The sequence below is a fragment of the Artemia franciscana genome, chromosome 14, assembly GCF_032884065.1.
Source record: "Artemia franciscana chromosome 14, ASM3288406v1, whole genome shotgun sequence".
NCBI lineage: Eukaryota > Metazoa > Arthropoda > Branchiopoda > Anostraca > Artemiidae > Artemia > Artemia franciscana.
In genome coordinates, this window is record NC_088876.1 from 17,039,979 (window position 1) to 17,052,623 (window position 12,645).

Below are 12,645 nucleotides of genomic sequence, written 5' to 3' on the forward strand. Positions count from 1 at the left end.
TTCGTAAGGAAAAATGTATCTTCCCGATATGACAGATGCTTTACCGGCACCGGAAAATCTACTGAAGGTACTGTGGTGCCATTGCACCAGTTGGTTCAAGTCTCTCATATGCGGCTCCCTTCAGAACGGTTTGCCCTGCAACTTTGACTGCGGGGATTGTAAGGGGGAGTTATGTGCTAACGCTGCAGCAAGACAGGGTGAGAATGATAACGAAGACGAGCAAGAAGAAGAATTAGCTTATTATTGTGCTTGAAAATCAAAACATACTTGTGTTTAATTTACCCGAGTTCTAAACGTTCCTGTTTAATTTTTGATCTCGATTCAAAAAGTGTTTTTCAAGATGCTATACTTAGCAACCCCACATATTATAGGCCCCTTAGAAGTGGAAATCAGATAATTAGCGAAAAACTGCTTTTGACCTTATATTTGGCGATTCAGTACTTTATTTGATATAAAGTGATCCTTTTGCCAGCGGAATCCGTCAAATAATGATCTGATCCTTAAGCCAAAGACATCTGTCAAACAACGATCTGCTTACTTAACTCCTCCCCCTTTCCATGAAGGTGAAAATTGATACCTGATACGGAAAACAAGATTTGTGACGTAGGATTTGGATTTGTGATTCCTTGATTTGATAGGAAACGACTATTTAAGCTTGAAAATATAATAAACACAAAAATCGACCCCCTCCCTTCAAGGTCAAATTTGGAACACTTTCTTAAGGGGGATTCGGGTATATTTTTTGTTTTGTGTAATTAATCTAACTTTTTTGAACATTTTGGAGGAAAAAAAAATCTGTGACAATTTCCCCGAGGTCAAGCCGTATTTTCCCTCACTGTAAATACCTACATGTAACCAAGCTATTCAGTTATATATTGTGAAATTTAGAAGTTTTTTCGAAACAAAATTACAAAAAAATTGCTTCCATAAGCATATTTGAAATTTTATTTCCATTCCCCTGTAAAATTTCAAATTTCAGAAATGCCTGTCCGTTTAGCGCACAACAATTCGCCTAAAATAGCACATATTAATGAATAAACACAATTTGATAAATATGTCTGGGAATGTTGCTAAATATAAATAATTTCAAGTAAAAGAAAAGGCTGAAGAAAATTAAGAACACGACAAAAAAAGGTAGAAATAGTACGTTTATGTGGAATATTCAAGAGTAAACTAAAGTCACAAGATAAACCTAAAATGTTTCAATGAAATACATCAAATATTACATTGAAAGTCAGTATTGGTCTATTTTCATTGCTAGTTCGCTACGAAAAAAAAATTAACAAATGATAAATTTAATTCTTTAAAGACGAATTAATATTCGTGACGTTTTGATAAGTCCAAATATATTTTATGGATTAATGTCTCAACAAAGAAAAAATGAATCATGGATGGAAGATAAGAAAATCTGCCTATCTAAAGATAATGGCTTTATTTTCTAAATTAGACTTACATGATAGATCTGATCATCATCCCAATGAGGATTTATTAAAGCCAACTCATAAGCTATTCGATTATGTTCACGTGCCATTAGGGTGTGAATTGAAGCCAGAATAAGCTGTTCGTTCACTCGGATTTCCCCTGCAGAAAAAGGGTTTTAATCAAATACAATTTTACCTATAAACGGAAATAGGAGAGGTTGGAGTTGACCCCGACGCGATTTTTTGAAATACCCTATTTTCTAAACTTTTAGTTTTCTGTAGTTCTGACTTTACTAGAAAATGCGTATCTATTTATGCTAGCCTTGAAATTTCTGTCAGATTTTTTTTTTCGAAAAACGGAGAAGATCATTTTTTTAAATAAAAAAAAAAAAAAAAAAAAATTAGAAATTTAATTTTTTTAAATTAAAAAAAAAATTAATATTTAAAAAAGGGAAGCAATCCCTACTAACGGGTTTGACTGGACGGCTCAAGTATTTGTTCAGACAACATGCTAAAATATTATATCTGGAGGTCTTTTTTTCCAAATATGTATGAAATTACAAAAGTAAAAAAACAGGACGTCGGGTATATAAAGTGACAATAAATCATTAAAATGCTACCTGATCCACTATAATCTTAACGAGCTAAGATCGTAATCAAAGGCTAATCCTAGGTTGGCTCTTTATGTGCCTCCCGTGTTTCGTGGGCGAGGAGGTTTCTTAACCACGTCTTTCACACTGGCGTCTTCCTTATCTGGAATCTTTAAAAACACGACTTTCTGTCCATTATTTCTCATGACGGAAGACCTGAAATCACCTTAATAGAGACTTTTTATTTGAGTAACATAAAAAATCTCTGTAAAACGCTTTCTAAGCATAAACTTCATATGAACAAAATCTTTTGCTACATAGGAATTGGGATCAAAGGGCTGGATGTCTTCCGCGTCACCACAATGAAGTAAGCTATCACTTGAAACGTCAATGAGATTAAGATATTTACTATCAATGCTTTCAATAATGTTGTTAACTGTCCACGCTTCGACGATGCCAAGAGACTTGGGCTCTCAGGTACCATAATCAATGCTCTGTCTGATGCTATTAAAGACAAAGAACGTTGATCCAAGAAAATATTCGTGTTGAATGGGAAAATTCATATTGGAAGAAAAGCAGACATAGTCTTCACTGGGCCAAATGTTTCCAGGGAACATGTGAAATAAGCTCTTCTATTTCATAGGTTGAAATTCGCTATTGGAGTTGTGGTTATCTAGACGTAGAACAATAGGGCAGATTTCTTCTGATTTCGTATGTTTCACAAAATGCGTGACAGATTTAAGGAAGGTGTTGCCGTTGACCCATCTGCTTTGGTTAGCAAGACCTAGCACTCCTGGTGATCCACCGTATAGCATACGAGCTTTATATTCGATTCGTTGGAATATAGGCACAGGAGGCATAGTGGTACCAGACGCACGGCAAGAGCAGACATTTATCATAATTCACCACGTTTGGCTGATATAGTGCATGAAACCCTTTTCAACACCACTGGAGCCAAAACTTGAGATTGGGGCAGGACGGTTGGGGCTCCTCTCTCATCAATTATTTCCCGTCAGGCGTTTGCTTTCCTTTGAAACATGGATTGATACTCAAAAGTTTCCCGAAAAAGAAGTTTCTATAACGACACGGTTTAGGCAACATACTCTTGCATGGCTGGTCACTTCGGAGGAATATAAGTGATACATCCTTATTCTCTTTAAAAATGAAGTGAATCAGTCTTTTGACAAGCTTGGTTTCTTTAAAAAGTCTAAGGAAGTAGTGATGGAGGTCATGGCATCTACACGAGTTCTTGACATTATGCTAAGTTCTTAGAAAAAATTGTGGTTCACTCTTTTACTAGGTTCCAGCAAATAGAAAATCAAAACCTGTTTCCTGTGTAGTATACATGCACAAAAGAAATAGAGCAAGGAACCATGGTTGCAGCTATAGCTGCGATATTATCACAAGCAAACATATTTCCTTTTTACTAAGTATAAATTACTAATTGTCAAGGATTCATCTGTCTATCTCCACCCAAAATACCAAGCTTTTAGAGACAATGTTGGTTCTGACAGACATAAAAATGTCCGAAACAACCCCAACTGTCGTATCCGGGTCAACCTCATTAGTCCTTTCGCGACAAAAAAATTAATATGAAAAAACAATCAAATAAATGACACTCAATCCTCTATTCTAAAATTTTCCCTGTATGAACTACCTTTTTCATGAAAAAATCCTGTTGCAAATCCAGCAGCCTGGAACACTATAAATTTCAAAAAGAAACCCTTGAAAAAATTTTTTGCAATAAAAGCACTTTTGGTATAATAGGATAAAAATGGCTGCACATATTTAGATCCTAACCATCAGAATAATAGGGTAATAGATGGTGCACCTATCTTGATTTTTTTTTTAGAATTTTTGCTAAGCCATAACGGGTTCATACTTGAATGTCCAGATCAACCCTGTGTTCGGGTTAACAATATATAGCTATTAGGTTAAAAATGAAATAGGACTCACAAGTTTAGCCAACAACCACACAAGGAATCCATGGTAAAAAAGAGCATTGAGGAAGCGTAATATGAAACCTGGAGCAGAGACCTAATTATTGAATGAACTTGAACAAAAATCATTGCTTTGCAGTTTTTTGCAACAAATATCTACAAAATAGTTAAGATTAACTGACTTGTATTATTTCAACAGATTTGTAGAATTCTAAAAACTAGCACGCTCTACTGGAAAAACAAAACCAATACAGAAAAGGGTGTCCTTTTAGAAGCAGAAAAGTCCCTGAAGAGCCTGCAGAAAATAAAAGAATAGTGCATAAGGCTCTCAATAATCTTCTTCCTGCCATGATGTCAATAGCCTTAAGTGTACAATTAAACAAAAAAACAAGTTTTTTTTAACTCCAAGTAAGGAGCGACATTAAAACTTTAAACGAACGCAAATTGTTCCGTATATGAAAGGTGTTCTCTCGTCTGCAACGGCTCGCTGTTTACGCTAAAGTTTGACTCTTTGTCACAACTCTACTTTTAAAACAATAAAAAAACTTTAGCGTAAAGAGCGAGGCGTTGTGGAGGGGAGAACCACTTTCATATACGGAATAATTTCTGTTCCTTTTAAGTTTTGATGTCGCTCCATACTTGCAGTTAAAAAACTTGTTCTTTTTTATTTAATTTCTGAACGTTTTTGAACTAATTCATATTTTGATTTTGGCTCACCACACATGAATAATTAAAACAAATTTGCATATTTTTTTTCGTATGGTTTTGATCGGAAGATTTTGATAAGAAAAAGGGGTTGGGGGAGGAGGCCTAGTTGCCCTCCAATTTTTGGCTACTTAAAAATGCAACTAGATTTTTTATTTTGACGTACCTTACGAATTAACTTACGTAACGAACTTCTATATTGATATATTTTCATTACGTATATGAGGGGATTTGCCCCCTTGTCCATGCCTCACTCTTTACACTAAAGCTTGAATTTTATCCCAAATCTTTAAGAATGACCCCTGGATGACAAAGGCCATAGAATAAATAGTTGAGATTACTGACGAATACTTTAGAGTAAAGAGCAAGGTATTGTGGAGGAGACGAACCCCCTTATAAACATGATATTTTATTTTCGTTTTAAGTTTTAATGCTGATCATTACTTCCGGTGATTTTTTTTTTATTTATTTTCTCATTGTTTTTATTAAATAAAGCAAAAAAATCCTGCACCCCCTTTATGGAAATTCTCTTCCCTCATGATAAATTCCTCGATGGAAAAATCCTCCCAGGTGACCCCCGAACCCCGAACCCACTCCCACCCAACGCAAAAAAATGCCTCCTGAAAACATCTGTACACTTCATAATAACCATTACTATATGTAAACAATGGTCAAAGTTTGTAGCTTACAGCCCCTCCCCCGGGAACTGTGGTGAATTAATTCATCCCCAAAGACATAGTTATTAGGTTTTCGACTAAGTTGAGCAGAATTACTATCTCAAAATTTTGATCCGTGGGAGGAAAAAATGTGCGTGAGAGGTGGACTAGGTGCCCTCCGATTTTTTTGGTCACTAAAAAAGGGCACTAGAACTTTTGATTTCTGTTATAATGAGCCGTCTTGCGACATTCTAGGACCACTGGGTCGATACGATCACCCTTGGAAAAAAAAAAAAACAAATAAACACGAATCCGTGATTTGTCTTCTGGCAAAAAATACAAAATTCCACTTTTTTAGATAGGAGCTTGAAACTTCTGCTGTAAGGTTCTCTGATACGCTGAATCTGTTGTTGTGATTTTGTTAAGAAATTATTACTTTTAGGGGCGGGTTTACGCCTATTTTCTAGAATAAGGCAAATTTTCTCAGGCTTGTAACTTTTGATTGGTAGAAGTAAACTTAGTGAAACTTATATATTTAAGATCAGCAATAATATGTGTTTTTTTTTATGTATCTATTGGTATCAAAATTCTGTTTTTGGTGTTTTGGTTACTATTGAGCCGGGTCGCTCCTTACTACAATTCGTTACCACGAACTGTTTGATAATATTTGTCTAAAAAGAACTTCAGTTAAAAGAACTTTAATTTTCAGTAAAGTATTTTTTTTTTATGTTACAAATGCAAGAAAATACAACAATCTAGTTTATTTGGGAAAGTTTTGTAGATATATCTTGCATGATCTGCGAAGCGATAATTTCTGTCCGATTCAGATTTCAACTTCACCCTTTATATCCACAAGAAAATACTTTTTAATTAATCTTTGTTGGTTTTTAGTTTGTTTTTTTCATAACTTACACACACAAAAATTTACAAGAAGGTCTTTGTCTAACTTAGGTGATAAAAGTAGACAAGTCTACGTGAAGTTTTATTTAAATAGGTCGTTAAATTCAGGTTATTCTTACTATCTATGGTGCATGAACGATGCGGAAAAAGGTAGTCAAACCTTGGCGAAATTGTCATGGAATTTTTTTTTTTTGCACTAAAACGCTACAAAAATCAGCTATTTACGCGAAAAAATCAAACCAAATCTCCCTGGCACAAGTGTCCCAAATTCGCCCTTGAAGGGGGAAAATAAGGGACGGGGAAATCGATTTTTGTGTCTTTAAATATTAGGACTTTAAATTGTCTTTTTCTATCAGATCAAGCGTGCTGACTCCCAAATTGGAATTCAGGTTGGGCTAAAACTCGAAATTAAGAGGTTGTTAGATTGTTTGGTCGTTTGACCAAACAATCTAGCAACCTCTGTGTTCTCCTCGCCTCGTGGCGGCGAGTTCAAAATTGAAGTTAAAAAATTGATTTTACGTAGTCAAATGCCTCATCTTACCCGAAACGGTTGTGAAAATTTACCTACATGAACTTGTTTTGTTAATCATTTTTGGTCGATTCATGATATCCTCTCAAGCTAGGAATGGCGCCTTAGAATTTGTGCCTAGAGCAATTTATTTGAAACAAGTATTCCAGAATCACCCTCCTCCTCCAATTTACAGTTTCCATTCCATAGTGTCATTCTTTAGGTGATCTAATCAATGGAGGCATCTACCATTGTACTTGCTAGATTACTGGGTACAAAGCTATATATAATGTTTTATTGTTTCTAAAAAAAAGACAAAAGAACAAACTGGGATCCACGAGCATTGTGTATAAATATTTAGTGAGAGTAGAAATTTCCTCATTAGACTGGCTTTTCATTTCAGAGCCCTAATCTGAAATACCGTGGTTGCAGCGGTAGCTGCATCCTCGTTAGGGTGAATCTCGCCCAGTAGTAACCAAAATTGAGTATTTTGAAATCAATTTTTTTGGGAAGTAATCTTTCTACAGTACATGATCACAGCTTGAAAGTAGCGTAGTGGCATCAATTATGCCGCGAATTCACCACAGAATAAATTTGGCTGCACATCAAACACAAGCTACTCAGGGTGATTTTTAACCACCTACCCGTCCTGCCTCAGATAGGTTTTAATGCTTTATATTTTGTTGGGTGACTTTTCTGACGTTATCTTGTCGATGTATTTATTCGTACTGAACGTGATCATATCCAATGGGTAAAATTAAATCGGAAAACTATTTTAGCCGATAGCAGTGTAAGTGATTCCTGACTTGTCGACGACTTAGCTGCGAAACAGAATGCAGTTGTAAGTGAGAAAGTAATACTACCGTCACTATTCACCGGATCATATAGCAAAGAATGAACCCTAGTCACAACTGAGGTCCTCCCACCATCCCATTTTCCGCTTGAAAAAATTCCGCCTGAAAAACTCTCCTTATCATACTTTCATTTGAAAAAGACTTCGATCCTGATCTTTTCCAAATCATGCCGGAAATCTCCTCACCGTGGAAATTTTTCTCGTAAATCCCTCCCCACTGTGGAAAATTACTAAAGCAAAACTTTCTCGAGAGGAATTTCTCCCACTAAAAATTCCCCCCCCCCACCCGAAAAAAAATCTCTATAAAATTACAACCCTGTTTAAATTTCCGCCTGAAAATCCCCCCGGAACACCTCCACATGTAAAATTGAGTCGGCAAAGAGAAAGTAAGAGAAATAGAAAGAAACTTCAGCCCCTGAAAGTTTCTTCCTCGTATAAAATTATCCCCGTAGAAAATCCCCTCTGGCGAAAAATGTCCTTATGCTTCAAAATCATAAATACTATGAATAAGCTATGGGCAAATTTCAGAACTTAAAGCATCTTCCTATGGACTGTGGGGGTAATGCTGTCCCAAGAAGTATAGTTATTGGATTTTACAACAATGCTGGAGAAAAGGGTTACCCCAAAATTTTTATCGGACGACCTTGGAGAAAAGGGGGCATGTGAGGGGGGCTAATTGCTCTCAAATCTTATTGATCACTAAAAAAAGGGCATTCGAACTTTTAATTTTTATCAGAATTAGCCTTCTCAATATATTCGAGGACCACTGGTTTGATACGAACATCCTCGCTAAAAAAAAACAACAAAAAAACACAGTAAACAAGAATCCATGATATGAGGGTTTTAAATAAGGATAAGCATCAATTGTTCACACAAAACCTTACCTGCAAGGAAACAGAAAGAATTCTCATCAGGACGGGCGCACCCCTCATCAGCATTCTCAGTCCTTGGGGGCAAAAGGTCTTTTAGCCCGAATTTATTTAAAAATTTGTTCATCTTTAGGAGACCTCCGTATCCTGTTCTTAGTCCCCTGAAACAAGACATTTTTTTTTAAATATATGCTATTATATAAAGCTGTTCTAGAACATAAGAAGCCATAAGAATATTTTCCGTTTAGAAATAAATTATTAGATACATCTTATTATTAGATCATTTGTTATTAAAATGTATCAAACAACACTGTATACGCAACTTCAAGCAATTCCAAGTTTTAAACTAATATTTGATTTATTTCTAGAATATTTCTCTTAGATAAAAATAATTGTAGTAGATATGTCGTCGTCTTTTTTGATTGCAATTATTTTTTCAAGCACACAAGACAAAAATATTTAAACTCAAGAAAGGCTGTCGCAAAGCGTATGTTGCTCAAAAGATCATAGAAGGATATGGACTTACGAGCTCCCAGGAGTACTGCAGAACCTAATCACTAGGCCAAGATGGCATAATGGCCTGCTATCTCATCAATGGAAACAGGTCAAACCGAAATAACCTTCTGTTGATTCGTAATAACCGCACTATAATAAACAGAGAAGAAAAGAAGGAAAAAATAATCAAGCATCACTTTAACGTTTACAAACCTTTCATTTTAAGTTAGGATCTATCTTGAGTGCCCATAGGACTAATTGTGGCATCTTCGCAATGTAAGTAAATGCTAGTGTTTTGTGACATTAAACAAAAAAGTGTTTTTTTTTCTTATAAAAGTAAGGAGCGGTGGGACCTCTAACTGGATTATAGGCTGTTTAATTGACAGTTATTGAATTCATGGTGAGAAGTTTTATCTTTGACCTGATTCAATTCCCTCGCTTCCAAAAGAAAAAAAAAGAATTTATTTTTAGGAGTATATTCCTAATGTATTCTCTTTACAATGTACTGTATTCTATAACTTGAATTTAACTTAAACCAAACCAGAATATGCAATTCTCAAGTGTGGAGGACTCTGTATCGTTATGATAATTTTCCAGGATTTGGATGCCAACAATATCCCCTAAACCAATTTTCAATTTTCATTGAAAAGTTGGATGAATTGGATCGTTGTCCTCCAAGATATGGGCCAACATTATGGAAGCAGCCATTTGAAGCAAAGACTCCGTCGATGCATTTTGTAGTAAGACGGACTTGTTACACCTTTCCAAAATCAGAGCTTTGCAAGAATTTTCAATTTACATGATTAGAGGCCAAAAATGAGGCTACAGAACCCGTTACCTCTCAAATCTGTTCTTCGCTCTACTGCATATACATAACTTCAAACGTACAGATATGTTGTGCCTCTTTCGAAACATGATTAGTCAGGAAGCAATTATAGGATTTAATCATTATAAACTATAAAGAAATCAGTATGGCTATCCTAAATCAAAATGCACTGAGTCATATTTCATGTATGGTACTTGAGTTGCACCAAAATGTGTTGAAAGATTTCAGAACTTGTTGGCTGCAACGTTGCAACAATGCTTAAATACAGAATTCTAAAATCAACACGCATTAAGTATACATTCCAGAAATAGTGTTTGATACAGACAATGAAGGATATTTTTTGGTATCCTTGACTGCTGATTTTAGGTTTTTATTATAGTACAGAAGTCCGAAGGAAAATCGTACATGCTGGGGTCTATGGCCCTCATTGAACTATCCTACTCACCAGATGGTTCATTTCTAGCCATTTAGTTTACATCCAGTCGTCTAAGGCCGTGCTTTCTCGTGCAACCTACATATCCCTGCATCCCCAAATGCAGGGATCATGCAAGTGCTTCCACTTAGCCTGATTTATTCAGAAATTTTGGATTTATTTTTTTTTTACTTTGGGAAGATATCATTCACAATTCTTGAGAATCCATAGTTTTAAGGGTTCTTATCTTTCTCAGGATTTAACTGAATTTATCACTTACTTCTGTCAAAGTCTGGAATTTAAGGACAAATAACTAAAGAAGAAAATCAGTATTTTGATTAATATTCTTTAATTGTTTTGTGCTTCTTTTCATTATATCGTGCCGTTCAAACTTCCAAAGACCAGAATGACTTTAAGTCAAAACATTGATCTATTGCATTTTTTGGATTTTGGTACAGTTAGAAAAAGAAATTGTGATAAGCCTATACTGAGATATTGCGATAATAGTCTGTATACTTCTGTTATACAGTTAGAAAAAGAAATGGTGATAAGCCTATACTGAGATATCGCGATAATAGTCTGTATACTTCAGCTACGTTAGACCTTCTCTTAAATATGCATGTCCACCTTGGCATCCAGGTTTGACGAAAGATCAAACAGATAGACTTGAGATGATACAAAAAAGAGCTTTAAAAATCATAATAGGACGCAACTACGCAACATATGATGATGAAACAAATCAAGTGGAATTCACTTGATAGTTGTAGGTATGAGCTGATGTATCGAATTGGACTAAATTGTTTGAATTCCCCAACTCATCGTGGCCTATTACCTGACCTTGAGAGCCCCTCTACTGAAGGACCAGTCACTAGACTCCGGCAAATCAAAAAGAATTGTCCACGGTTAATGAATTACCCAGCCTCTACAGCTGAGAAATATTGCAAATCCTTTGTCCCTTATTTTACTCGATGTTATAGTATTAGCTTGACAAATATTTAGGGTTTCATGCAGTTTATTTCAGGTATTGGCCTGGAGTGTTTTTGAATGTACCCACCATTTATGTTTTTAATATTCTGATATATTTTGTATAAGCGGTCACTCTTTTAACCGCGGTAAACTGACACTTGACATATATCAATATTTCAATATTTTTATTTGTGACTTATTTTAATTTATTGCCCTTAAAGCAGCACTTGCTGCTTTTATTTTTTGTTCCTATTTATTTGTTTGTTTGTTTTTTCATCCTTGTTTTGTGTCTTCTTTTTCTGTGTCATGATGTGCTCATGTTAGCTCCAGCTTTTGTATAAACATATTCCATTGTATTTTATTTATTTATTTTATTTATTTATTATTACGAATAGCGGTAAGCATCAATGCTTGTCGCAAAAACACAAAAACACAAAATCATAATACTAATCTAAAGTAAATTGGCAACGACAAACTAAACAGCAAAAACTTCTAAATAACACGACACTACACAACAAAAGCGTCTAAATAAAAAGACGTATTTACTAATGTACTCTTAAAACTTCGAACACTCTCTGCCTCGGCAACCTCCAAAGGCAAACCATTCCATGGTCCGGCAACTCTACTAACGGAAGATAATTGACCAATTTTTTCAGTGGTTTTGGGGGATATAATTTATAATCATGCTGACGAGTAGATTGATAATGGCTAAATTTAAAAAATAAATTTGGATCAACATCATCCACTCCTTTAATTATACGAAACACATTTACAAGGTCATTGCGACGTCTACAAAACTTCAACGACAGGAGTTGAAGCCAAGAAAGTCTCTGCGGATAGGAAAGGCGCTGAAGGTATGGGACCAATCTAGTGGCCCTTCTCTGAACCTTTTCTATCCTATGCTCATCCGTTAGACTTAATGGAAACCAAACAGAAGTATTATACTCAAGAAGAGGGCGGACCATTGATTGGCTATTCTAAATACTTTGGAACAAAATAGTATTGATATTCACTTTATATATTAAGTTATTGCTGTTTCTATATTCCACTCTTTTGTAGAGCAAGTGTAACGTTGAAGCAAAAGATGAACGTCAATAATTCATGAGCCTTGTTTTTGTTTTATCGACATGATTGACTATAATGTAATTTCGGCACAAAGCCTTTTGCTGAATTTCGGCAAATTTACTAAAGAGGCGTAGTGAGGATATTTTATTTTATGCATATTTGCACCACTCAACCATGGAATAAATAAGTATTCCCGCAAAGAGTTTAATTATTTTTTTTCTTTGGAAATATATGAAAGTGTGTTTGCTACAGCAAAATAAGAATGATAAATGCAAGTGATATGAAACTTCACGAGAAGAAAAGTTTAAGATGGCTAGTCAGCAACGGTTAGGACATACTCAGAGAACCACATTGGATTTATTTCTAGCTGGGTGAAAGCCCTGGTAATATAGTTGCCATGATAATCTGAAACAAAGTCTTCGATAGAGTTTAGACCTTT

At 35.2% G+C, this 12,645-nt stretch overlaps 1 protein-coding gene across 1 annotated transcript in view; it reads right to left on the reverse strand.

Annotated features, from left to right (window-relative positions):
* Positions 1-12,645, reverse strand: part of LOC136035403 (uncharacterized) — a gene marked incomplete at its 5' end in the record, with an annotated part of 100,094 nt that overhangs the window by 53,805 nt on the left and 33,644 nt on the right. The window contains 2 exon segments of the mRNA XM_065717184.1: positions 1,454-1,581; positions 8,458-8,603. Of these exon segments, the coding sequence (XP_065573256.1) occupies positions 1,454-1,581; positions 8,458-8,603 (274 nt within the window).